Source organism: Varroa destructor, unplaced genomic scaffold, assembly GCF_002443255.2.
Source record: "Varroa destructor unplaced genomic scaffold, Vdes_3.0 BEIS01000003.1, whole genome shotgun sequence".
NCBI classification, from domain to species: Eukaryota; Metazoa; Arthropoda; class Arachnida; order Mesostigmata; family Varroidae; genus Varroa; species Varroa destructor.
In genome coordinates, this window is record NW_019211456.1 from 39,650,481 (window position 1) to 39,672,171 (window position 21,691).

General features: G+C 39.8%; 1 protein-coding gene and 1 long non-coding RNA gene across 16 annotated transcripts in view; one reads left to right on the forward strand and one right to left on the reverse strand.

Moving 5' to 3' along the window:
• Positions 1–1,185: 1,185 nt before the first annotated feature.
• The window catches only part of unc-13-4A (BAI1 associated protein 3), a 162,233-nt gene continuing 141,727 nt past the window's right edge, over positions 1,186–21,691 (reverse strand). For 11 of the 14 annotated variants that reach the window (XM_086982794.1, XM_086982796.1, XM_086982795.1 and 8 more), the window contains 17 exons: positions 21,376–21,500; positions 19,650–19,740; positions 19,329–19,498; positions 18,824–18,875; positions 18,292–18,327; positions 17,355–17,551; positions 13,151–13,274; positions 9,763–9,906; positions 9,493–9,594; positions 8,541–8,756; positions 8,128–8,238; positions 7,650–7,868; positions 4,565–4,760; positions 3,916–4,078; positions 3,369–3,486; positions 3,105–3,183; positions 1,186–2,814 (listed from right to left, as the gene is read on the reverse strand). In XM_086982794.1, the coding sequence (XP_086838920.1) occupies positions 2,729–2,814; positions 3,105–3,183; positions 3,369–3,486; positions 3,916–4,078; positions 4,565–4,760; positions 7,650–7,868; positions 8,128–8,238; positions 8,541–8,756; positions 9,493–9,594; positions 9,763–9,906; positions 13,151–13,274; positions 17,355–17,551; positions 18,292–18,327; positions 18,824–18,875; positions 19,329–19,498; positions 19,650–19,740; positions 21,376–21,500 (2,229 nt within the window). In that variant the 3' untranslated portion in view covers positions 1,186–2,728. Of the gene's footprint in view, positions 2,815–3,104; positions 3,184–3,368; positions 3,487–3,915; positions 4,079–4,564; positions 4,761–5,536; positions 6,371–7,649; positions 7,869–8,127; positions 8,239–8,540; positions 8,757–9,492; positions 9,595–9,762; positions 9,907–13,150; positions 13,275–17,354; positions 17,552–18,291; positions 18,328–18,823; positions 18,876–19,328; positions 19,499–19,649; positions 19,741–21,375; positions 21,501–21,691 lie in introns of those variants that run through there. The other 3 variants (XM_086982797.1, XM_086982798.1, XM_086982799.1) reach the window with 3 other exon arrangements.
• On the forward strand, positions 14,377–21,582 carry LOC111246738 (uncharacterized). Of its 2 annotated transcripts, XR_015323206.1 has the most exons (4): positions 14,377–14,870; positions 18,594–18,632; positions 19,469–19,568; positions 21,411–21,582. It is a non-coding gene; the product is annotated as an uncharacterized LOC111246738 (long non-coding RNA). The 2 variants fall into 2 exon arrangements; XR_002671776.2 differs by lacking the exon at positions 19,469–19,568.

Genomic DNA, 21,691 nt, shown 5'->3' on the forward strand with positions numbered 1-21,691 from the left:
GAGCAGTCGAAACGCTAAGCGGCACATCACGCTGAACACTCAAACTTAACTCTAATTCACCTTAGAGACAAAATAGCCATCTAAATAACTTTCGTTATTTACACAAATTGTTTGCTGTTTATGTCTCGTTAATGGAACTCAAAATAGCGTCACTTCGTTTCTTTCAACCAGCGACTTGGCTACCAAGGGGCCGCGTCGATAAAATAACCGTTCTTCTAATGGTACAGTGGTCTACAATCGAGCATACGTGTGCAACATAACGGATGACAATCTTTAAGGAAAAGCAGATTCTAAGTTAAGCAATTCGATGACAACCATATTTAGGCGACTCGTTATCATTCGGTATCCCGGACGAGAAGTGTATTATTTGATATCCTTAACATACTTCGAAACGGGACGTGGATGCAATATCATTGCAATGGCCCAGACGTAAGATATCGTACAAAGATGAGGGAGAACATGATCACAGTGAAGTGTGTGAAGGATTGCTCATATATATAAATCTAAATTTGTCACACCTTAGTTAAGCGGATGATTCATTGATACTGTGCAGCTTTTTCGACACAGCCTCTAAGACGTCTTGACGCAGGCGTCTAGCTTTATTTTAAAGTAAGTAAAACGTAATTAATACTTATTCGTCGTTACAATAATGAATGCTGCCCGACACACGTAGATTTATGTGCGATTTGAAGCCTGTTTTCGTCCAACAAAGACATCATTTATCTGTGAATGCTGGGCCTCCTCTAGTCGTCTATGTTGACTATGCCAAATGAGTTAGTTAAACTGAGCCCACGCCTATATGAGTTGATAGCTGCTGAAATCCTTAGAACGCAAATTCAGTTCGAAGTAAAAGTACCGCTTATTCGAGACGTACCATTACATCGTAGGAAGGTACGTAGTGGAGTTGGCAATGGTAACTTGCTAATTTTGTTGCAACTTTTACAGAAGTTCATTCATGCAAGCTGTGCATTTCGCACAAAGACACAGAATGTTGATCATGTTTTCGTTCACTATTTGAAACACCCTCGTTCGCGCGCTTCCCTATTCTACTGTAAATTATTTCTACTGGGAATCTAACACAAATGTACACTGCTACGATTAGCCTAGAAGAATCTCGTTACGAACAAGGATTGCCTTTATTAAGCATACATTACATATCAGGGAATAATAATAATGAGGCGGAAGTAAATAGAGAAATTGTACAGTTTAATCAGTTAACCAGCTGCGCTCCGGTTCAAGAGGGTGATGTGTCTGCGTAAATTTGTATGATATATAACTTATTTTGAATCGAATTCACAAATAGTTTATTTCTTCCACTAACCTGTTGTTGCCGATTCCATTGTAGGACAATATGTACTAATGATAATGACGTGTAAAGTCAGTAATGGTAATAACGATGACGGCAACAACGTTGTAATAATTTAATAATGGCGCGATATTTAAACGGTCTCGCTTGGACTTTTATCACGTATACGTTGATAAACTAACAGTAATTGCTGTCATCTTAATGGTTGTGGATTCTCTATGATCGTCATACCTGCAAATCAAGGAGGCTTGATGTGAATATTCTTTCTTATCGCTCGTAGCGTGTCGTTCGAAAAAGGTTATTGATATTCTCTTATTTTGACAATCGTTTAGGTCGTAGTCATCGAAATGATTCATGCCGCCGGCAAGGCGAAAATCATGTTGCTGCTCACTCCGATTTTTGCCATCTGCTGCTTCGGCTTGACAATAGGACAGCCAAGCCAATGTGCACTCCATCATCCATCCTTGGCGGTGATCAATTGTAGTTGACAATCGTAAATATTGTTTTCCGACTTTCACGATTCAGCGGCAATTTAGCGGCACGGACGTTTCCTTCTCCTTCCAATGTCTCTTACTCCAAATACAGTTGGCTGCTGATTGTGACTATTTACATAGCCTTAAATGTTCTAAGCCTGGGATCTTTCGATTACAGTAGTAGTAATGACAATCTTGGTAGTAGTTCGTTGTAAATGTATATTATGGTTGTACCAGCGAGAAGAGCTAGGTTCATGCGGTTTGCTATTAAAAAATTGTTAGAATTTTTTGATTTGTTACAAATATAAAAATTTCCTTGTTTGCGTTACTGACACAAGAGGAAGGTCTTGCAGAACACTGGATTTAGGTAGCAATATATGGTCACTCGGTTAAAACTAATGCGTTCCTTGTATATCTGATGCGTAATGGAAGTGCTGACGGCTCCACTTATTGTCCCGTGGCGTCGCTGGTTTGGGCCACAGAAAAACAACCAAGTTGAAGAGCATTGTTGGCTTTTTCGTTTCATCATATAAAAGTACGGATTGTGACGTATAGTGGCCGAGTGCACTATCTAGATTGCTTGTTGGGTTAGTTGAAGCGTATGCGAGGCAGCTTCTTAACGCTGAGCTCCTCGGGACCAATCTGCGTGTCGTAACCGTGTTGACCATGACGCCGACCTTCCTGCTCCCTGCATGCCGTAACTTTCATGTCAAATATCGGTGGCACGCAATTCGATCCAACAGGAAGTTCTGCTCGATCGAAGCCGTGATATGCTTAGTTTTTTTTTCGTTTTTTTTCTTGTCTCTTTAACTCACTATCCATGGCCCAGCAGATCTCTGTCTGGGAGCCCAGGGAGTGTGGAACATCTTATATTGACCTTTATCATCTCATCGCTTAAACGCTGATGGGCCATCCACAGGCCGATATGCCTTATGATTTCCTCTGCCTTTTACATCTTGCGTCGCTTCTGATGTTTTACAAACTCTTGGGCGTCCCTGTCCCATTGGCGGGCCTCAAGTGCGCCGAGGATTTCGTCTGCAACCATTGAATGACGACTGCGTCAGTTTCTATGTAAAATTTAAGGCGCCATACTACGAAGGCGCATTAAAATTTAGCCCGCCTTTCCATCCTAAAAAAAGTGCAAAAATGCATCTGCCACAATTTGCGACAAACGGGATTATTTTAAATATGGTCATTAATAATAAATGAGACGACCATGATACGGATACATATTTAGAACTTGAGCTATAGAAATTATATATCGCACGTGATGTGCCGAGCGCTATGGTGCGATAGGTATGCCCAGAATGGTTGTTGCAACTTACTTTTCTCCTTGGGTTGAAGAAGTGGTAAGTCCATAGGGGTGATGTTCCGGATGTTCTCGCCACCATTAACTCCCGGAATCTAACGGAGTAAGTGGATTCCTTCATTAGCTATTTATTGTCAGGAGACGAGCAACTGGCAGTATAATCAGAAACCTAAAAGCTATTCGCATTATGAGCTCAAGCTGTTCTGCACTGTTTAGTGTGGATTAATTGCCCGTCTTTCGTACAAATTCTATCACCCTATAATCATCTAACTAGAGAAACCTGAGTAAGGGGTAGAAAGGCTTCTCCTTCGAAGTCGTTGCGTGTCATCATGTCGTGATCCATGACAGTAAAGCACATAAGGGCCACTTCTTGTCGGCATTTGTCTACCGTTACCGAGCTTTAAATTATTGCGGACGAAATGAGTAAAAAAGAAAACAGAATATGTATTCCAGTTAGGATGCAGGAGTACATAATTTCAGCTTAACGTCTATTTTCACAATTACGTCGAAGTATATAGCTCCGTCCTTTCTTTAAATTTAAACTACTTAATACGTAGATACTACGTTCACAAAATCTGCAACGTGGCATTCGCTAGCGGTGACTACAAGTAGTACAATGTAGCTTGGTTTCCACGAATATCTTTCCCTTAGGTTTGATTCGATTTACGAGGATGATGTCAGTAGACGAGCAGTTCCACTGCTTCTCTTCATTAGTAAATAGAACATATTTTCTACAATTGGCGCTTGTTGTTCAGTAAATGCACCAAGTTATTTTTCTAAATATAACTGAATTCAAACAACCTTATTCGCGTTTACCATATACGTACAATTCAAACGTTTCATCAAATATAGGATAGAGAGTCCGCTTTTGCACTCGTGTACGATGTTGTGGGCAATTCGGGAAGAGGTGGCGGGGCTGCAGTTCGACAAGCACAAATGGATCCGAGTACCCGTTCGGGTCCAATGGTAACAGATCACGCGCGTTCATTACTGTTGTTCGACCATAAGAAGGAAGCACAGATGAGCAGTTATAAACAGACTCATTAGCTTTATGGGTCACGCATTTCTGAAGTGAACTCCTAAACCTCTTTGAAGTACTTCACATAAAATTTGAACGGAATCGGTTAGTTGACAATGTAGTCTTTTTATTCATACTAGGATACATTTTTTCTGTGCAAATATATCATGTGCAGATACTGTCTCATATTATGGGATATACTGTGGTTTCAGAAGTGTATTAATTATTGTTTTAATTTAATTGTATGAACGCTTTTTGGTATATTCCAGAAAACAAAGCTATACAACTTCTTATAAAAAGTTCAGTTTATAAAAGTACAGTGGGTGAACAATGTCGGTGTGCAACTGCCATACTACAGACATTATCTGTTGCAATGAATAACTATTCTACAGGTAACATTGTACGACATTTACTCATGCGTAAGATACCTTCCTAAGATAAAAATGCTAGAGACTAACCATCAACAGTGAGACAATCGCCAGAGGCATTATAAAACGTCTTTACTGTGAGGTACCCGTACGGGTTGATACTCGCTTGACCACCAAAACTAGCGCTTTGATTTTGGCGCCGTTGTTCTTCTAGCCGCTGTAGGCAATACATCTCGATAAGGTATTGTGTGTCAGCCTTATGCAGCTTCAGTAGGCGATCGAGGTCCTAGAAAAACAAGTCAATATTCAAGTATGCATACAAGTACTGCCCAATAAATGTAACTAGTTTAACTTTGAAGACAAATATGGAAAGGAATGTATTATCAGATGGTGTAAACCATAGGTCTGATAAAAATGGTCCATCCTTTGGATGAGCAGTCAAGTGAAATTACGAACCTCTAGGGCCTTCGATAAGCGTCGGTATTTACACGTATTACTTAGGGTCGTTTCGGAGAGCAGTAAATAAAATAAGCCCGTCTTTTAAGTGATTGTGTTTTCCCTATCTTTATTATAAATATCTATATAGTCCGAGTCGCTGAATTCTGAGGATTCTTAGCTGTACTATATATATATATATATTTAGGGGTACACTATTGTGATGACGATATTGTGAAAAGAATTGTGTACTATTTGTATATACCGTTTTATCATACCGAGGTCTTGCATAAACGAGTTTGAAGAAATATACTTTGTGACACCCACGTCTTCACCAATAAGCAAGCTCATTCATGAATCGTTTAGAAATTTCAAATATTTTTTCAGATATGTCAGTCTGTCGAACGACTTTTCTCACAAGGGCACATTGAATATGAGAACTCCGAAAAACGGAGAGATTCCTAGCAGCCCGTGTTTCAAAAATACCTTTATTTCACTTAGGTGCTCAAAAACAGTTGAGAGCAGACTGACTTTGTTAAATAAGCATATACGCCTATCATAGACGATTACTACGCATCATGAGCATTTGCTCTTCTTAGGTATTTGTTAACAAACACACCCGTGCAATTAGGTAACACAAGGCAGTACGCGCTTTATAGTAATATCTACAATGAACACGTGTTACGTAATAACACTGTACATACATATATACATATCGAACATTTATTCGATGAAACGAGCTTTCTAGTCATATTTAGCGCACTGAGAAAGCGTTGAAAATTAAAGAACTGCTACAACGGTGTGGGTAATGTCAACTGTTACTAAGGCCGATTCGGGCCATTGCAATCAATTTGTCAATTAGTTTTTTGAAGGGTTAACTATGTTCTTTCATTTCAGCTTTAACTTAAATTAACCTCTCCCACCTCATTTAACCTCTTTAGATCATCACCACCATGCTGTGCTCATTTATGTAAACAATAATCGGAACACGAACGAGTGAGCGGTCCGGTGTGTCTGATCGGTGAGACAAATCTTCAAAAACATAAATGTATATATAGTAGAGTACTTTGAATAGAGTCAATATAATCACGTATAAGCGGTTTTTACTCGTGAACTTGATTGTTTCTTGGGTGGGTCCACCTGGGCTACATAGCTTGTAAGCTGACTATTGTTAGTATTATTATAATTATCATTACTATTATTATAAGCGTTAATCTGAAGACTAGAACGTGCGCTCGCATAAGCACTCAATCTTAGAGTGGATCGTGCGCTAGATACTTTCGGCTTTAACAAGTCGTTTATCTGCGAATTATATTCTAGTTCTTCAGTACTGAAGTTAAATAGTTCGGGAAGCGGCTCCGCATTAGGTAAGCAGCACTCTGGCAACCGTAGCTCGTCAAAAAATGAGTCTGCTAAGGAATCCCACGCTGTTGGCCTGTCACTGGGGGCGTACCTCAACAACTGCAATAGAAACGACCTCGTATTTTTTGACGCCCGGCAATCTAGTACATTGTTCATATCTTTTGCGGTAAGTTGACTGGGTAACTCATTGTCCTTTACGCCAAGTTTGATGAGTTCACGTTTCGTTGGCGATCCTAACGTACGCAAAATTTTTTCGAGTTGGTCGGCCGTATTGTGACCTCGAAACAAGGGCGCTAATCGGATCATCTCACCGAGACAACATCCAATAGACCAAATATCTATCGCACAATTGTAACGCTTATTACCGTAGAGCAGCTCAGGCGCTCGATACCAACGCGAACAGATATAAGCAGTGTTTGGTACACCGTCGGTTAGAAGTTTCGCCGAGCCAAAATCGCACACTTTCAGAAGGCCTTTGGAAAAGTCGACCAGCATGTTCAAGGGCTTAAGGTCACGGTGCGCGATACCCCGGTGGTGCATGAAAGCTAAACCCCGACACACCTGCCACGTAAAGCAACGTATTAAAACTGGTGCAATTGGAACCTGCTGCTTTTTGTGACGAGACACGAGCACGTGCAAACTCTCAGGCATCCATTCCATAAATATCAATTGACGAGTCCGCATTTGACACATACCAACGGTGCAAAAATAACGCAGTTTTACAAGATTTGGATGATTCATAAGTTTCATCATGTTAATTTCTCGCATCTTAGCCCGTTTTCGACTTTTGACCAGTTTCATGGCTAGGATCTCTTCAACAGAATCCGGAGACTCTACTTTGACTTTGAATACCGTTCCGAAGGTGCCTTTGCCACATTGCTGGAGTACTCTATAGCAAAGCCTTATCTGGCAGGTTCCGTTGACGGAGTCCACTGTAGTTTCTTCCCAGTCCTTAGAGTCCTCGCTAGAGCTGCCTGATGTTGTTGTTGCTGTTGTCGTTATCGCTGTGACTGTTTTAGGTCTGGCCTCTGGATCGGATTTTTCGCGGTTGGTTTGACCCCCTTTTTCGGACTCGGACTTTCGCCCTTTGTACCAATTTGTGAGAAACGGCAGAATAGTAACCTCACGCTTTTTACCCATGGGATCATTGGTATTGGATTTTTAAAGACGTCGTTGTCGAGGGATTAAGACGAATCGTGCGGGCATTGCACAATCGATAGTTTAGTTGCGAGCCAAAACAAAACTGCCTCGACGCCAGCTAGACCAAGCATAGCTTATTGTAATATGTGTATAGCAATTTTTCGATTATTCTTTTACCATTGTTGTAGCGAAGCATTGATATTAACGGTTTAGGGGGTGAGCAGACATATATGTATACCTGATAGGCAAGGCTGTGCAGACTCTTCAGTGATAGGCCTTTGTCATCTCCGTGAAAGAATTCGATCAGATGGCCTAACGCTGTGAAGAGCCGTTGAAAGAAATTAGCCTGTTCGCCAACATTGTTTCGAGCTGTTATGGTCAGCTCTTGGAGGACAACCCGCCATACGGCCTCCAATACTCGGTAGAAGTTCACACGCATCAAATTATTGTACAACACCTAACCAAAATAATGGGGCAATTAAGATACGATAGAATATACATTAGATTGTTCTTAAATTTACGTTTATTAAGTTGCTGTTACAATGCTTATTTAAGGAAAATGCCTGTGCAAATTGACATCCTGATTGGACGAGGTAGTCCAATAAAAGCTGTAGGAATAAAGGAATATAGTGCGAAACTAGGAGAAAGTAGCGTCTGACATTAGGAGTGGCCTAAACGTCACAAAGCAGCTATAGGGGTACGTGTGTTATACAAACCTTTAAATTGGTGTCAAGGTAATCTACAAGTGGCGCCAGTGCAGATTTAGTGGCCACCTTTTCCGGCGCCCAGGCAAGATGAAATAAAAATTTTTTCACGTCAGGACGCATCTGTGGAAATGGAAGATAAATCATAGAAACATAGGTACATGACATTACAATGTGGGGCAGCCTTAACGGAGAGTAACGTTTAGAGAATTAGGTCCAACTAGGCTGTAAGGTAAAGCGTTGTTACGATAATAATCATCACCATCATAAAGGCGAAAAACAAATAGATGTTTATGGTACAGAGGCAGCAAAACCAATTTGATCTTTACATTAAAAAAAATATGCTGTAAAACGTCAAAGAATAAGAATAATCATAGAAATCATCAGCATCGTGGCAGCCGTAACATCGTATAACTAGTCCTAACTTTTTCTGTAAGACCAGCGATGATCGTGAGTATCTTGTGTATGACCTCGTCTTCCGCAGTATGCAGCTCTGCGTAGAACGCTGCTCTGCAACGATCGGATGCTAAATCGCTATCGACTTTTTCTACAGCCGCTAAAATTTTGTCGAACTCTAACTCTTCTTGTAGAGGTCGTAGTGCCCGTCTGACGTGCTCAATGTTGTTGATGATAATACACACCTGCAACTCAAAACGATAAGGTATCACTGAACAGCGAAGTTCATTCGAGCCAGACCCAGTGTTACACACCTGCCCGTCAATGGGGACCTTTAGGCAAATACCAGATCTTCGTGTTTTCCCGATCATGTCTTCTTGTAAACTGCTTGGAATCTAAGTTGGCTGCCATTGAACTTCCTTCTACAAATAAACTGACATTGTTAATCAGGGCAATGATTTTCGAAGTTGTCAAGACTCTAGCTTAAGGGACGTCTACAAAAAATTACTAATTTTCTTTATCTGGCATGAATGCTAATGATCGTATCCAACCCTAGCGAGTACCACGTTCGAACCATATTCGCTAGTTATACCATGCCTTTTGTTGTTATGCAGTTATGTACAAATTGTATCATCAAAGATGAATGATTGTTTCAGTGGTAAGACGAGGTCCGTGATGTACTACAAATTTACGGAAAGCCATGACTACCAAATCTACGAAAAAGAAAGACTTGTGTTTCTTACGAGATAAAAGAAAGGCAAGAAAAAAATTCATTTTGTGAGACGCCGATTTATCGTTCTTCGACCTTTAAACTGACGTTATGGGCTACTCGTGTATAGGCAACGCTTCTATATATTTGACATCAATTTTTGCTTCATCATTCGTAAAGCAATGAATCACACACTGATAATAATGACGTGTACATTAGATAACAGCAATTTATGTGGACTAGACAAATCTTCGGAGAACGAACGTTCTTACCTCTTCTGTAACGTCAAACTGTCCGTCTTCATCATAGTATCCGGCTGTCGTTAGTTTCATATGGCACAGGTTGCCGTAGAAAATTGATCCGTCACAGATTGCCTGCCATTGATTACGTGTTAGACGAATGGACGGCTTAGCAGTAGTCTGTGAATGTCATTATCTAAATGCAGGCATATCGATGCGTGTATTTTAGTCTTCCTGCTAACTGTTTCAGTTATTCATCTAAATACCAATGCGCTCTATGGCTGCTGTTAACAAGATGGTTACCTCGAGGATGCGAAGCACGAAAGGATATGCTGTCCGAGGATCAGGCCATGAAAGCTGCTTCCAGAACTCCTTAATTTGGCCGAAACATGCCGTCGTATCAACGGCTGATGTACTGTACTGCACATTCGTATCGACAAATCTCAGCTAAATAAAAATACACAGATACGCACGCGATATATTGAAAACAGTAAGGCAATTGCAGAGTAACTTAAAATGGATGGTCCACTGATTATTAAGATAAAGAGATGGCTGTAGATATGTATGTATTTTATATAGATAAAGGTAACATTTATAAGCTGCGACTGCTGGCTGACGATTGAACGAAACAAGCCGACAAGTAGCTCAAGTAATTAGTGATAATCAACTTAATTGTGTTTGCATTAGGTTGCCTGGAGCTATTTGATGGGCCGAAGAACTCAAACCACTGGTAGGTGAATGTTTTTTTTTTTTTTTTTCGTAAAAACTTTGTCTATCCTTGATAGTCGACTGACTAGATGTACTCATAATAACAACTTTAGGTAAATATGTATAGGTTTAGTGCTCAGCGATTTTGTTTACGCCTCTACGAAATGAGACTGCTAATTCAAACTGTCGGAAAATACCGGGAAAGGAGCCTTCGGTGAAATAAGTTTATTACTAATGCAGTCATATTTGGAGGTTGATAGCTACGAAGAAAATAAGGGCTTTTCGGAAAATTTCTATGATTTCAAAAATGTATCGTATATCGTTTATCATAAGAGTTGAGCAAATTGTCTCTGTTGTGTTTGAAACTTTTTTTCACCTACCTACCTACCTAACCCAAGCTCAATCGATAAGAAATGTATTTTTGTCTTTTTGTTGTCATCTTCGGTGCTTAGGTTACAGTTTCATACCAGGTGCTTGAGAGAATCAGGTAGGGTGTAGTCAGAGGCCCTATCCATGCTATTTTTTTCAAGTTCCGCGAACACAAGAACCCGTTCCCCCGATTGAGCTTTTAAAGCGTGTGTAAAAAGCCTTGAGTTTTCCGATTTTCATGCTAAAAATCATTTATTATTTTTAGAACGGAAATTGGATATAACGAACTCTTGTTTTACCGGAAATCCTCTTCCCCAGAGGTTTCATTAAACACAGAAACTTCATTACAAAAAGGTGACTTTATCTCTCTTTATTTTATTAAACGATGTCTTTATCTCTCAATTTATCATGGTCGTATAATACACAATTAAACTACTGAAGTAGATGGCTAAAAACTGTATGGAAATATCTTCCGAATTTCGTTCGCCAACGGGTGCTAAACAGTATAAACGTAGTTCGAAATCGTTGGTCCGCTAAATAGCCCTGGACAATCAATACACTTGATTGCATAAATTTTATTAATTATACCAGTAGGAAAATTATTAAAAAAAAAAAAATATATATATATATATATATACATGTATATATACAATATTACGGAAGTAAACGTGCGCAGACCTGGATTCTCTGGTATTTCAAATACACCACTGTCAACATTTTTCGAATGACGTTTGTTTGTTTGCTTTGGCTACACAAGAGATCACCTTGACCCAGCTTTCGATCTCTCTTCGACAGGGATTGATTGAACAGAAGTTTAGCGTGACGGTAGTATGGCCGCTTACAACTCTACCGGAGCAGCTTTCAAATCACGTATTGCTGAGAATAACAAATTTTTGATGCAAAAATACTATAGAGACGTTATGATATTTCAGTATTTGAAATTAAACTTGGTGCCTCACTTGCCTAGCCCGTATTTAATGCGTTAAAGTGGTAATATGTATAAAGAGATTAAAGAAAAGCTATTGCAAAAGAACACTGGTTTAACACGACTTTAGAAAGCATTACCTCGCAGTCAAACAATGGATGCAATAGCTCACACACAGAGCTCTACAAATAGACATTCAAACCCGACAATGCACTGTGATTTTAAAGATTATTCGCTTTGAAACGATTGAAAATCTCATTTCCGACATAGGCGGTTTGCTGCGGTGACAAAAAAAAATAAAAAAATAAAAAAAAAAATAACAATTCCTTAATCTGTTTGTAGCTCGGACAAATAACGTGCAAGGGCATAGAATAAGATATATTATTGAAATAATCCGCATAATCACTGTCGATGTTCTATGATGTGGGCCATAAACAGAAATTACCCTAATAAACATATCATTCCTGCAAATATGGTACGCTATATGTTGGTGAAAAAAACATCTCTTAATTGTCGTTACGATTTATTGCGACCGCTAATATTGATTTTAGAAGAATAAATCTAATCACAATACGGGCCTGCTATATATATATATTACTCGGAAAGTTTCCGGAAAAAATGGTATTTTTTACAATTGTGTACACGGTGAAGGACCACACGTCGCAATTGCTTGTGCTGTTCTCTACAACAACAACAACAACAAAAAAAAGACAGTCGAATACGCAATATATTGTACCTTTTCGTTTGCAAACAGGAATCCTTTTCCCATCTGTAATACGTTTACTCAATTTAGTTGTTTTAGCTTAGTTATGTTATAACTGGTAACTGTCGAAATATAACTCTTCTCGAGACAGCAGTAGAATCAACGGGAAAAATTACCTCGTAATTTATCTAGAATTCGGGCGCGTACCGATAGGAAATCTACGATCTACTGAATGAAAATTTACAGCAGAATAAATACAGATATAAAAATATATTTTTGTTTGGTGATTAACTAAAAAAATTACCTCTCCATGTTACAAACCTTCCTCTTGACCTTATATTGAAATTGTTGTTTCTTAGCGTATCGGCGACACTGAAACTAATCATTTAATCACTACTTACCTTCTACATTGGCGCATGTAAGGAAAAAAAAAAGCAAAAGTTAGTATCTATATTCTATATCGTAGAAAAAATGGCTTCTGCGCTTACTCTTACCAGTCTATATAAAGTATGTACTTTAAGACGGAGTTGCATGTTCATTTATTGGAAAGAGGCTTCGAAGAATCAGAATTGTTTTTTCCGTGTTATTATGCACGTTTCGGCTTCGAGAGAACCAGCTATCTGGAATTATCTCTTCAGTAAAACATCGAGGACGTGCCCCGCCAATGGTAGCCGGGGCAGACCTTGCTGAACATACCTGGGTTTCTCCCAACAGATCTAGGAAACGGCATGGCAACCATATGATTATATATATACATATATTATATATATTACTATGAGCTTAGTTTTGTTTTTCGTTGTATCGGAAACTTGGGGTCTCTTGAATTGATAGATCTCTTGTCAGTGCAAAGATTTGAACCCGTGCAGCTGCATGTTCATCGTTCTCTCATGGTTGTAATGACAACGCGGAGAGTTGGTCTTTAGTAGTCCTGCTGTTTAAAACAGACGTTTGGTAGGGGCTTTCTGCTGACAATGAACAACACGTACCCGATCAATTTCTAACGCCTTTCGAATCCGCAATCGCGCTCTTCCTTTAGCGATTATAAACCATGATTGCACTGCGTCTGTGAACCAGAGCTGAAACTGGTGAACGGCCAACTGGCGTCCGTCGCTGCAAGAAGATTAAGAGCACATATTTATACGAGGCCTCAAGTGTACGTATATTTATACATATATACATACATATAGTGCGGGTATGGTAACGAGCAGCATCGCATATGCACATTGGACATTGTGTGAGGCTATACAACCTAGAGGCCTAACCTAGAGCGCTTGTTTTCATTAAGTCTGAGGACCCCAATTTTCGTTATAATCGTCTTACTTTCTGATCTGTTGTATTACTATATAATTGTATAATTTTTTTGTTGCAGTTCTTCCACCATCCGATTTTAATAGATAGCAGTTATTTTGCGTCAGTTATTATGTCCTCTTTTTACAATTAATTTGTGGTTTTGCAATGGTTAATCCATCATCTCCGTCAGTTATTCAGCCTTCTCAATATAAAACTGAACTACACTTTGAAAAATATAGGGAAACATTAGGTTGCTCAAAGGATAGGGTGAGTTAGCAGGGTAGGCAATAAAATCGATTTTTTTCAAAAACCCATTTTTCTGCAACTGTGCACAGCTTTGTATATGGGATGCTTTAGGACTTTTCAACAATTTTCGAGATAATTGCCGCGGAAAGATGCGCTTATTTCAGTCAGTCTATTTCTATATTTTTTGTCATAATATTTTTTCGTCAAGCCAGATTTTTAGGCAAGAGACATAAAAATCCTGTGGTTATTTTGTTTCGACTAAGCAGCTCTGATTCAGCTCACTTTGGGGAGCCCGTGATGTCATGTTACAGTTTGTGAGCTTTAAGGCGATCTTGAGCAGGTGTTAGCAGGAGCAGAATTCATTCAGTCACTTTTGAAATGACTGTGATCGTTAGGAGTGAGGTTGTGGGAACCATTTCACCTATATCATACACCAGATTTCTCTGGAAACAAAGTGTCATGTCTAGCTAATTTTGAACATTCGCAGATCAAAATTTTCTTCTCAATTCATTTATCATGTTAGCTTACGTACAGCTCATCGTTAGTAGGAGCAATGGATTAACGATCTCATATCGAATTTGAGCAAAAAAGGTAAATGTGTCTTCCGAAAAAATGCGTTCATCCAAATTTTATGCCGGGGGAAGTCCGCAAATATTTCGAGTTAAACGAAGTCGGTGTAATGATTAACAATAAATACGACTTTTATGGTTACATTTAGGACTCTATACCGGGCTACCATATTATCCTAAAGATATAATTATGTTAACGACTTTTGCCTGTCAGCTGTCTCAAAGTCGCCCCTGGTAAGGTGCAGCTTCGCGAAATCAACCAATTTTGTGTAGTTGGAACAACAAGTTTTGTGTAGTCATATCAAACACACAACCCTTAGCGTTGATATAGCTGCAACTTTGTGTGCTGCTTGGCTATGTACAGGCACACTGAACATCGGCCTATATCACGCAGAGCCTTAGGTTATTAGTTAGTCGGCGGAAGTGTGCTTCAGTCGGCCATAGTCGTTGCCCATTCGGTACTGGACGGCGGTCCAAAGGAGTACTGCCACAACATCGCTTCACGCCACAGAACGATTGTCTAACATAATCAATATCTACTATGGCAAAGAGATAACCGTCCGTCATTTCCCGCTTGAGAGGGAGACAATTAAATACATACGTAAGTCCATAATATTTTTGCTTTATCACTTTTAAATACAAAAGAGATATGATACTCACGTCAGTGTGATGGTATAAACTCTTGGGTAGAAAAAAAAAAAAAACATATATAATGTATAAAAGAAATTGTCGTTTAAGTTTAGAACGCTCTGGCTTGGGACCTGGCCTTTCATTTAGCTGTTTTGAGAGCTTCTACTTTGTATTGCTACTTGTGTTGTAAGGCTTTTTATTTTAATCTAGAAGCACTTTGGTACCGGCCAGCTGATTATTTTTTTATGTACATTTACGCCGCTACCTTCAGCGGCTACCGAAAATCATATTTTTTAAACTCGAATCTGTTTTTCTAAACACAAAAGTATCTTTGTTTATTAGATGCCGTCCACGTCGTTTGATTTTAGCTTAAAGCTTACGCCATTCATATTAAGTCATTCTATAGCAGGTTTTCCACTGAGACTGTACCGTAACGTCGCTGGCGATAATTTATTATCACCATAAGCTTTAGTAATAATCCGCTTTCTAGTAAGTTTTGGCAACGCGCTATTGATCGAATCCACGCATCGTATAAAAAGAAAATAGCACAATGGGAGCGAGTGTGGTAGAAGCTTTTATGAGTTATACTTTTAATCTTTATATTAGGCATAAACGAGTACACTTAAAAAATCACATGATGGTTTAGCCTAATAGAAATTCCCCGTTATTGGTTTATGGCCATGGCCTCGAAACATTCGTGAAAAAACTGTTAGAACGGTGTGTTATACGCACACACAAAGACGCGTATCGATAACAGGTATTTAACAACAACTGTCGATCCCAAACGAAGTCCATACTTCATCGGCGGTCGGTGAAGATCTTTAGCTAATCAATCACAAGCACCATAGCTTCATCACGCCAGCTCAAACGTTGCTTTGCTCTCGCCTATATTGCTGTTTTGCATCCTATTAGATTCGTGTTGATCTTTTATTCTCTTTTTGGTTATCTATTTTTTTTCTCTTTTGCTCTTTTTGATTTATTTTCCTGTCATTTTTTAACTGACGACAACGCTGATAAACGTTAGACAAGGTAGGCTGCCAGCCAGATTTTTTTCTACGAAATAGAACAACAATGATTCTAATTAAAGTGGACTGGTATGACATGAGACCGAACACACATAACGAACGGACTGGTAAAAACTATATAGTGTTTTTAGCTGAATAATATTGCAGGTAAGCGCATGGGAAAGGCTACGTTCAGCTAAATACTGGTCCCGCTAAATGTATGGATTTGTTCGCTCAATGAATACCAATGATAGTAATTATTCTATTTTCAACGGGAAAAATTACCATAAAGTTTGCCGCTTAGTTTTCATAATGGACTGGTTGATGTTGTTTCATAGAAGAGCATACCGGCAGAACCATGCTAAACTATCTGTCTTTTTGTATATAACATCCGATACTTACGGCCTTAAGCATTATTTTCGGCCTACGAAACGCTTGCCTATGAAGGGGCAAGATCCGGTCCTTTAGAGGTATGCCACAGATGCTGTTTTATATCAGAAGCGTATTTGCACGCGCATCTTGGTTTAGATACTAACCGCTAAGGTCATTCCTTTTATTTATATTTTTGGAACAGGTTCGTTGTTTTGCAACGATTGCATGAAATACATTTTATCGATTACACGTTCATAGATTACTGAGCTTAACAGCTCAGTTTGTTTATCGAAGGCTTACATCTTATAGATTGACATACAATATAGCATTCTTCGTCTAATTGCTCCTTGCACCAAAAGGAACTTGCAAGTTTTTTCTGCCCATTAACATCGGGGTTTGCTGCTACGTCTTTTTTTCACTCATGACGTCGACTATAAGTAGGTCAATTCGTGATTTCAGCAGCTGCTCACACGATTGGTTAACAGATGCGAAGTAGGTGTTTATGTTCTACGTGTTCAAATGTAAAACTCCACTGCCGTGTTAAGGCTTACCGAACGTTTGCCATATATTGCAAGCTGTTTGTTACATCACAGTGTGAACTTGGCAGTTGTTGAAAAGAAACTTAACGAAAAAGAGCTATTATTATTATTTTAAAATATGACGTAAACAGCTAAATAAGAAACATGGGGCACGTAAAAGCGATCTCCGATATTAGATTCGTACGGCGCACGTCCGTCTATTTGGCTTGCGCAAAGAGTAACGTTATTTCAGAGGTTATTACCCACCGTCTGCACGACATATAACTTCCGATAATTCATTCACAAGCAGATCCTTCAAAGCAAACATTTGTTCAATTCTCGGGGGCGCTATCGGGAGCTCCGCATTCTCGTGACTTCCAACAAGACACTTTTGTGCGTCGCTCTCATTTTCCTATACCGAACGAAGCTCGTATGCTAATACGACTTATCCGCTACAAATAAATGTTGTGTTCTCAATTTGACCCGAATTGAGAAGACCTTTTTGAACAGGCTCATTCGTTTATTTTAATGGTCGTAGCCCATCGTAATGTCATAACTCACTCGAGTTGGTGCACTTGGCGAAACTTTGCAAACTCTTGCAGCGCCATGTAGAGCTCGAACAGTGCGATGCCTGTTGCTACAGCATCTTCGTGGGGGTCCGACGAACCCGGGCCACCAGAAAAGACTATCGTATGTCCCGCCGGATTCTCTTGGGCAGCGATGATTGCTTTTACCTTTTCGGCCAAAACGTCATGCACCTGTGAACGGAAAGGTAGGAGCAAAGTTGTTACACGACAACATACATTCCGACCACGCTCCCATACTCGTATTAGATACCGTTTCGTTTGGCCATAGGATGCGTACACTCGAAACGTCTATGACGTGCATGAACTGCGAAGTCCTTCTTTCGCGCACTCTTTCGAAATCAAAGCCTAGGAGAAATTTTTTATTCACCAGAACGTTTACGACCGCTAACAACCGGGAGTTCTAGGAAGTGACGTGTGTTGACTATTGCGACATGTTCTCTGCGATTGAACATTTATCGTGCCTGGTAGCAGTGGTCAGTGCCAATCATTGACTGCCCCAGTTTACTAACAGTGAACATTAACTTAGATAACCATTCGAGTCGTTGAAGCAGCGCCCCCCCTGTTGGAGTAATAAACCCACTCATAAATCTAGTCACAATTAACTTTACGTGCAAGGATCCGACCAGGCGTCTGTAAGGTTAGCTGCACTTTATATCTGAAGTTCTTAGTCGGTAAAACACTTTTTATGGGAATTTGTTAATAGCCTCATGGAGCCTTTATTCATAAATCACTCGGGCAGCAGGTGCTGAAAATTTCAAATTGAATATGACCATTTTGGTAACGTAGAAAATGTTATATATTTGTTGAACTTGTTAACTAGATGTCGTAAAACTCTGTTTTCTTGCTATCTGCCGCCAAAATGGATTACCTATGTTAGACGAAAAAAGTTTTATCTGTATTAATTGCAGTACCTCATTTTGTAGACGCATCGCTACTTCATCCGATATCTGCAATAAATGAAAGGGTTCAGTAAAATTTGTCCACATGTCTACCAAATATCAAGATAAACTAAAGTAACGAGTGGTTTTCTACTAATGCTGTGACAGCATTCATAAGCCTGGGGGTGGTAATGCTCAGCCGGTGAATGAAACAAAACCTGGTGAATTGTATGCTAAATATGGAGCTGGTTACTACCCCACCGTACTCCCATGTTTCCTAGACGTCAGATTTCGGAAGCCTGGATTCTTCTAAACTGCAATTCTTTCCATTTCAGCTCAAATGATAAAAGACAAATATGCAGGACTGTTTACAGGTAAGGCCATGAAAATCTTATTGTTTAGTCCGATTTGTCTCATGTCTACAAAGTCCCCGCATGAAACCCTTTCTCCAATGGTATATTAGATGTAGGTCAAATAAAAGCTGAGTTCTTAAGAAGTCAAAACTCCGTGCTTCCTAGCTACGGGATACATGGTTGAACTAACTTCGCCGTGAATGATTAATTACCATTTTTTCAAACTGCTTGTAGTTCGTTGCAATGTAGTTAATCCCAATGAACCTGTAAATTTATTCTCGTATTTTAGGTTAGAATACTTCTACTGAAAGTTACTCATAATGTTGACGTTGCATAGCCTTCAATAGAAGCATAACTATTGCTATCTGTGGCTAACACTGAAAACAGAGACTAGCTCTGTTCCGTAACTAAGCTATATGTCAGCTAGAATCTAGCCAGGATTTCTAACATTAACTGCTTGAATCTAGCCATCTGACCTATTCAGCCTGAACAGTACGAGAGCCGTAGAGATCTAACACAAATTTAGCCAATTGTTGTGTATCTCTTAGTTAGCGATCCAAACACAAAGCACATATGGGTAGAACCGAAAACAGTCCATTCAGGTATTCCTCGTAAAGTTCCGGAGCACAGTTTGGCATACCATTGCTATGGATCTACAACCTCAGATGTCACAGTCTTGAGGTTATATATGTATGTATATAACTATGTATTACACACGTTTCAAAGAGATGATTATGATACTTTTCGCCGCGCTGAATGTCGGAATTAACGGCGTTGACAAGAAGTGAAAGTGCCGTAAGTGTGGCACGTTCTTCGGTAAATCCTGATCCGTTTAAATGTTCTTGTTGGTGTTGCAGGGTTGCGTTGAACCATTCCGTGGCACCTTTCTGCTCGTTAACGTGATAATGACAAGAGCAAACAACGGATGCTTTGTTTATTGCGCGACATTTCTACATTGTATATTTTATGTTAATTATTCTTTAGTACCATACAGGTCTTCTATGTTTCTATGTTGTGTACTATGAAGTGTGAGCTTACTTTTAGTGCGTTGATCACCTCTACGGTTAACTGATTTCGGAAAGGACAACACCATTTGAACGCTTTCATTTTATAGATCAGGGACAAACACCTGGAGGTCAAAAATAGGCAAGATCCGGCCATTAGGTAAACTTACTATCTAATTAGAAAAACAATTAGTAGCAGGAATCCAGCATTTCTAATTATTGTAGAATTTAATATGCCATGCGAAGGACCGGTTGTCATTTTATTATTTAATAACGAAATCTTTGCACTAATACTATTGAGCAAAGGAATGTTTGTACATTATAAACGGCTATACACGGTGCGCACTATAGGGCTATATAGAACGTAAGTGGCGTGAGCAGTCAAAAGCTTCTCGCAGACACTTTGTATCGACGTACGACACGCGTCTGTGTCTGGACGACCACCATAAGCTCGGTACGCATATAAATAGAGACTGACTTGTATTTTCATTGGGTGGAGTTGACAATCGGCTAAGCGTAGGACACCATGCCTATTACTCATTCAATCAGCTTTTCAACGGCAATTTTTAATGGCGAGTCGCTGAAGGGTTTCCTGCTCCATATCCTTACTTAGTCCTTACTCGTTATAATCGAATAGCTGCGACGCTGTCAGCAACCGTCAGCATTATGGCTGTGGCCAAGCACGTGGTGACGTCTCGGACGGCTACATATACACTTAACTTATCGTAGTCCACCAGAAAGACCTTGACTTTGTTAAGGCGTGTGATCTCATTATTTGTCAAGGCCCTGGCCTCGGCGCTCGGTAGAGGACACAGCAAGGAGCAGCAAGCTATGGCAGAAGAACTTCGTTTGCTCATACATTTTATTGAACTACAGTTTTCCCATTTTTTCATATCGACGCATCGTCTATGACGGGACAGCGTCAGAGTCGTTTACGTCGAAGGGCTCAGGCAAATATCATAGCTTTGGTAATGTGCTGTTTGGCGCCCACAGATTAGTCTGTGTCGCTAGCGATTTGTTGGAAGATTAGATAATATTGCTATGTGATAGCTGTATGTTGCAGTCGTGTCTAAAGCGTTTGTGTGCTCGTGTGATGAGGGCTCTTGTATCGGCCATCCCTATTACGGCCGCCAGCATAACCGATGCCACGAAGGAGAGAGAGAGCATTATGAATATCTTTCGCAGCATGTAGTCCTTCTGGCATAAAGTAACTGACACTGATCTCTTTTCTTGAATCCAGCCAGCTGTTTCTTTCGTGTGTAGAACATAAGCCCTGCAGTTATCTGTTCCTGAAACTGTGTCCGTCCCGATGCCAATTTCATGTCACTTTATGATGCTCCTCTTTTTCTAGCGTCGACATAATGGTTTTGCAATTAGCAACATAAGCGATGGCCTTTCCGATTAAGAGTGGTGCAAAACGAGGTAAGTAGTGTACGAGGTGGTGGACGTAAGTGGTACTACGGCCACAGACAGGAAATCGTGCAGATAAAATCTACCTGCCCTATTATATGCGCATATTACCGTAAAGGCACCGCTTTTAATTTCGATAACACATAAAAAAAATCTCATGCTTTATTGGAATTTGATTACTTGGGTCAAAAATCATGCCGAGGAAAATACCGTTTTCAAACATGTCCTTCAGAGGTTAGTATGGTTTTTGTGTGCACGTTTACAAACGACGTGCACATGTACGCACTATACTTGAGACATGAATAGGTTTATTGTAGTGATGGCGATTTATTTAAGCAAAGAAAACATACTTAAGCATGTGCACCATTTTGTGTTCGGCTTCAAGGTTTGCCACAGGAATGATGGAACGATGCTTGGCAATGACTTGAAGACAGAGGTCGATCATATTATTGAACGACTCCGCCAACGATGCTTCCTGTAGGAATAGAAATTGACGAATTCGTGAGGCCTATGCCTGATCACGTTTGCACGAAGCGGCTTGACGGTCAGAATAGCAAACACCCACAATAAAAATGTTTCCTCGTCGTACGTACCTATTATTGGAGCTAGCTTATAGACAATCGTACACGTATTACTGATTTGGACAAAAAACTTGGCAAGTTAAGC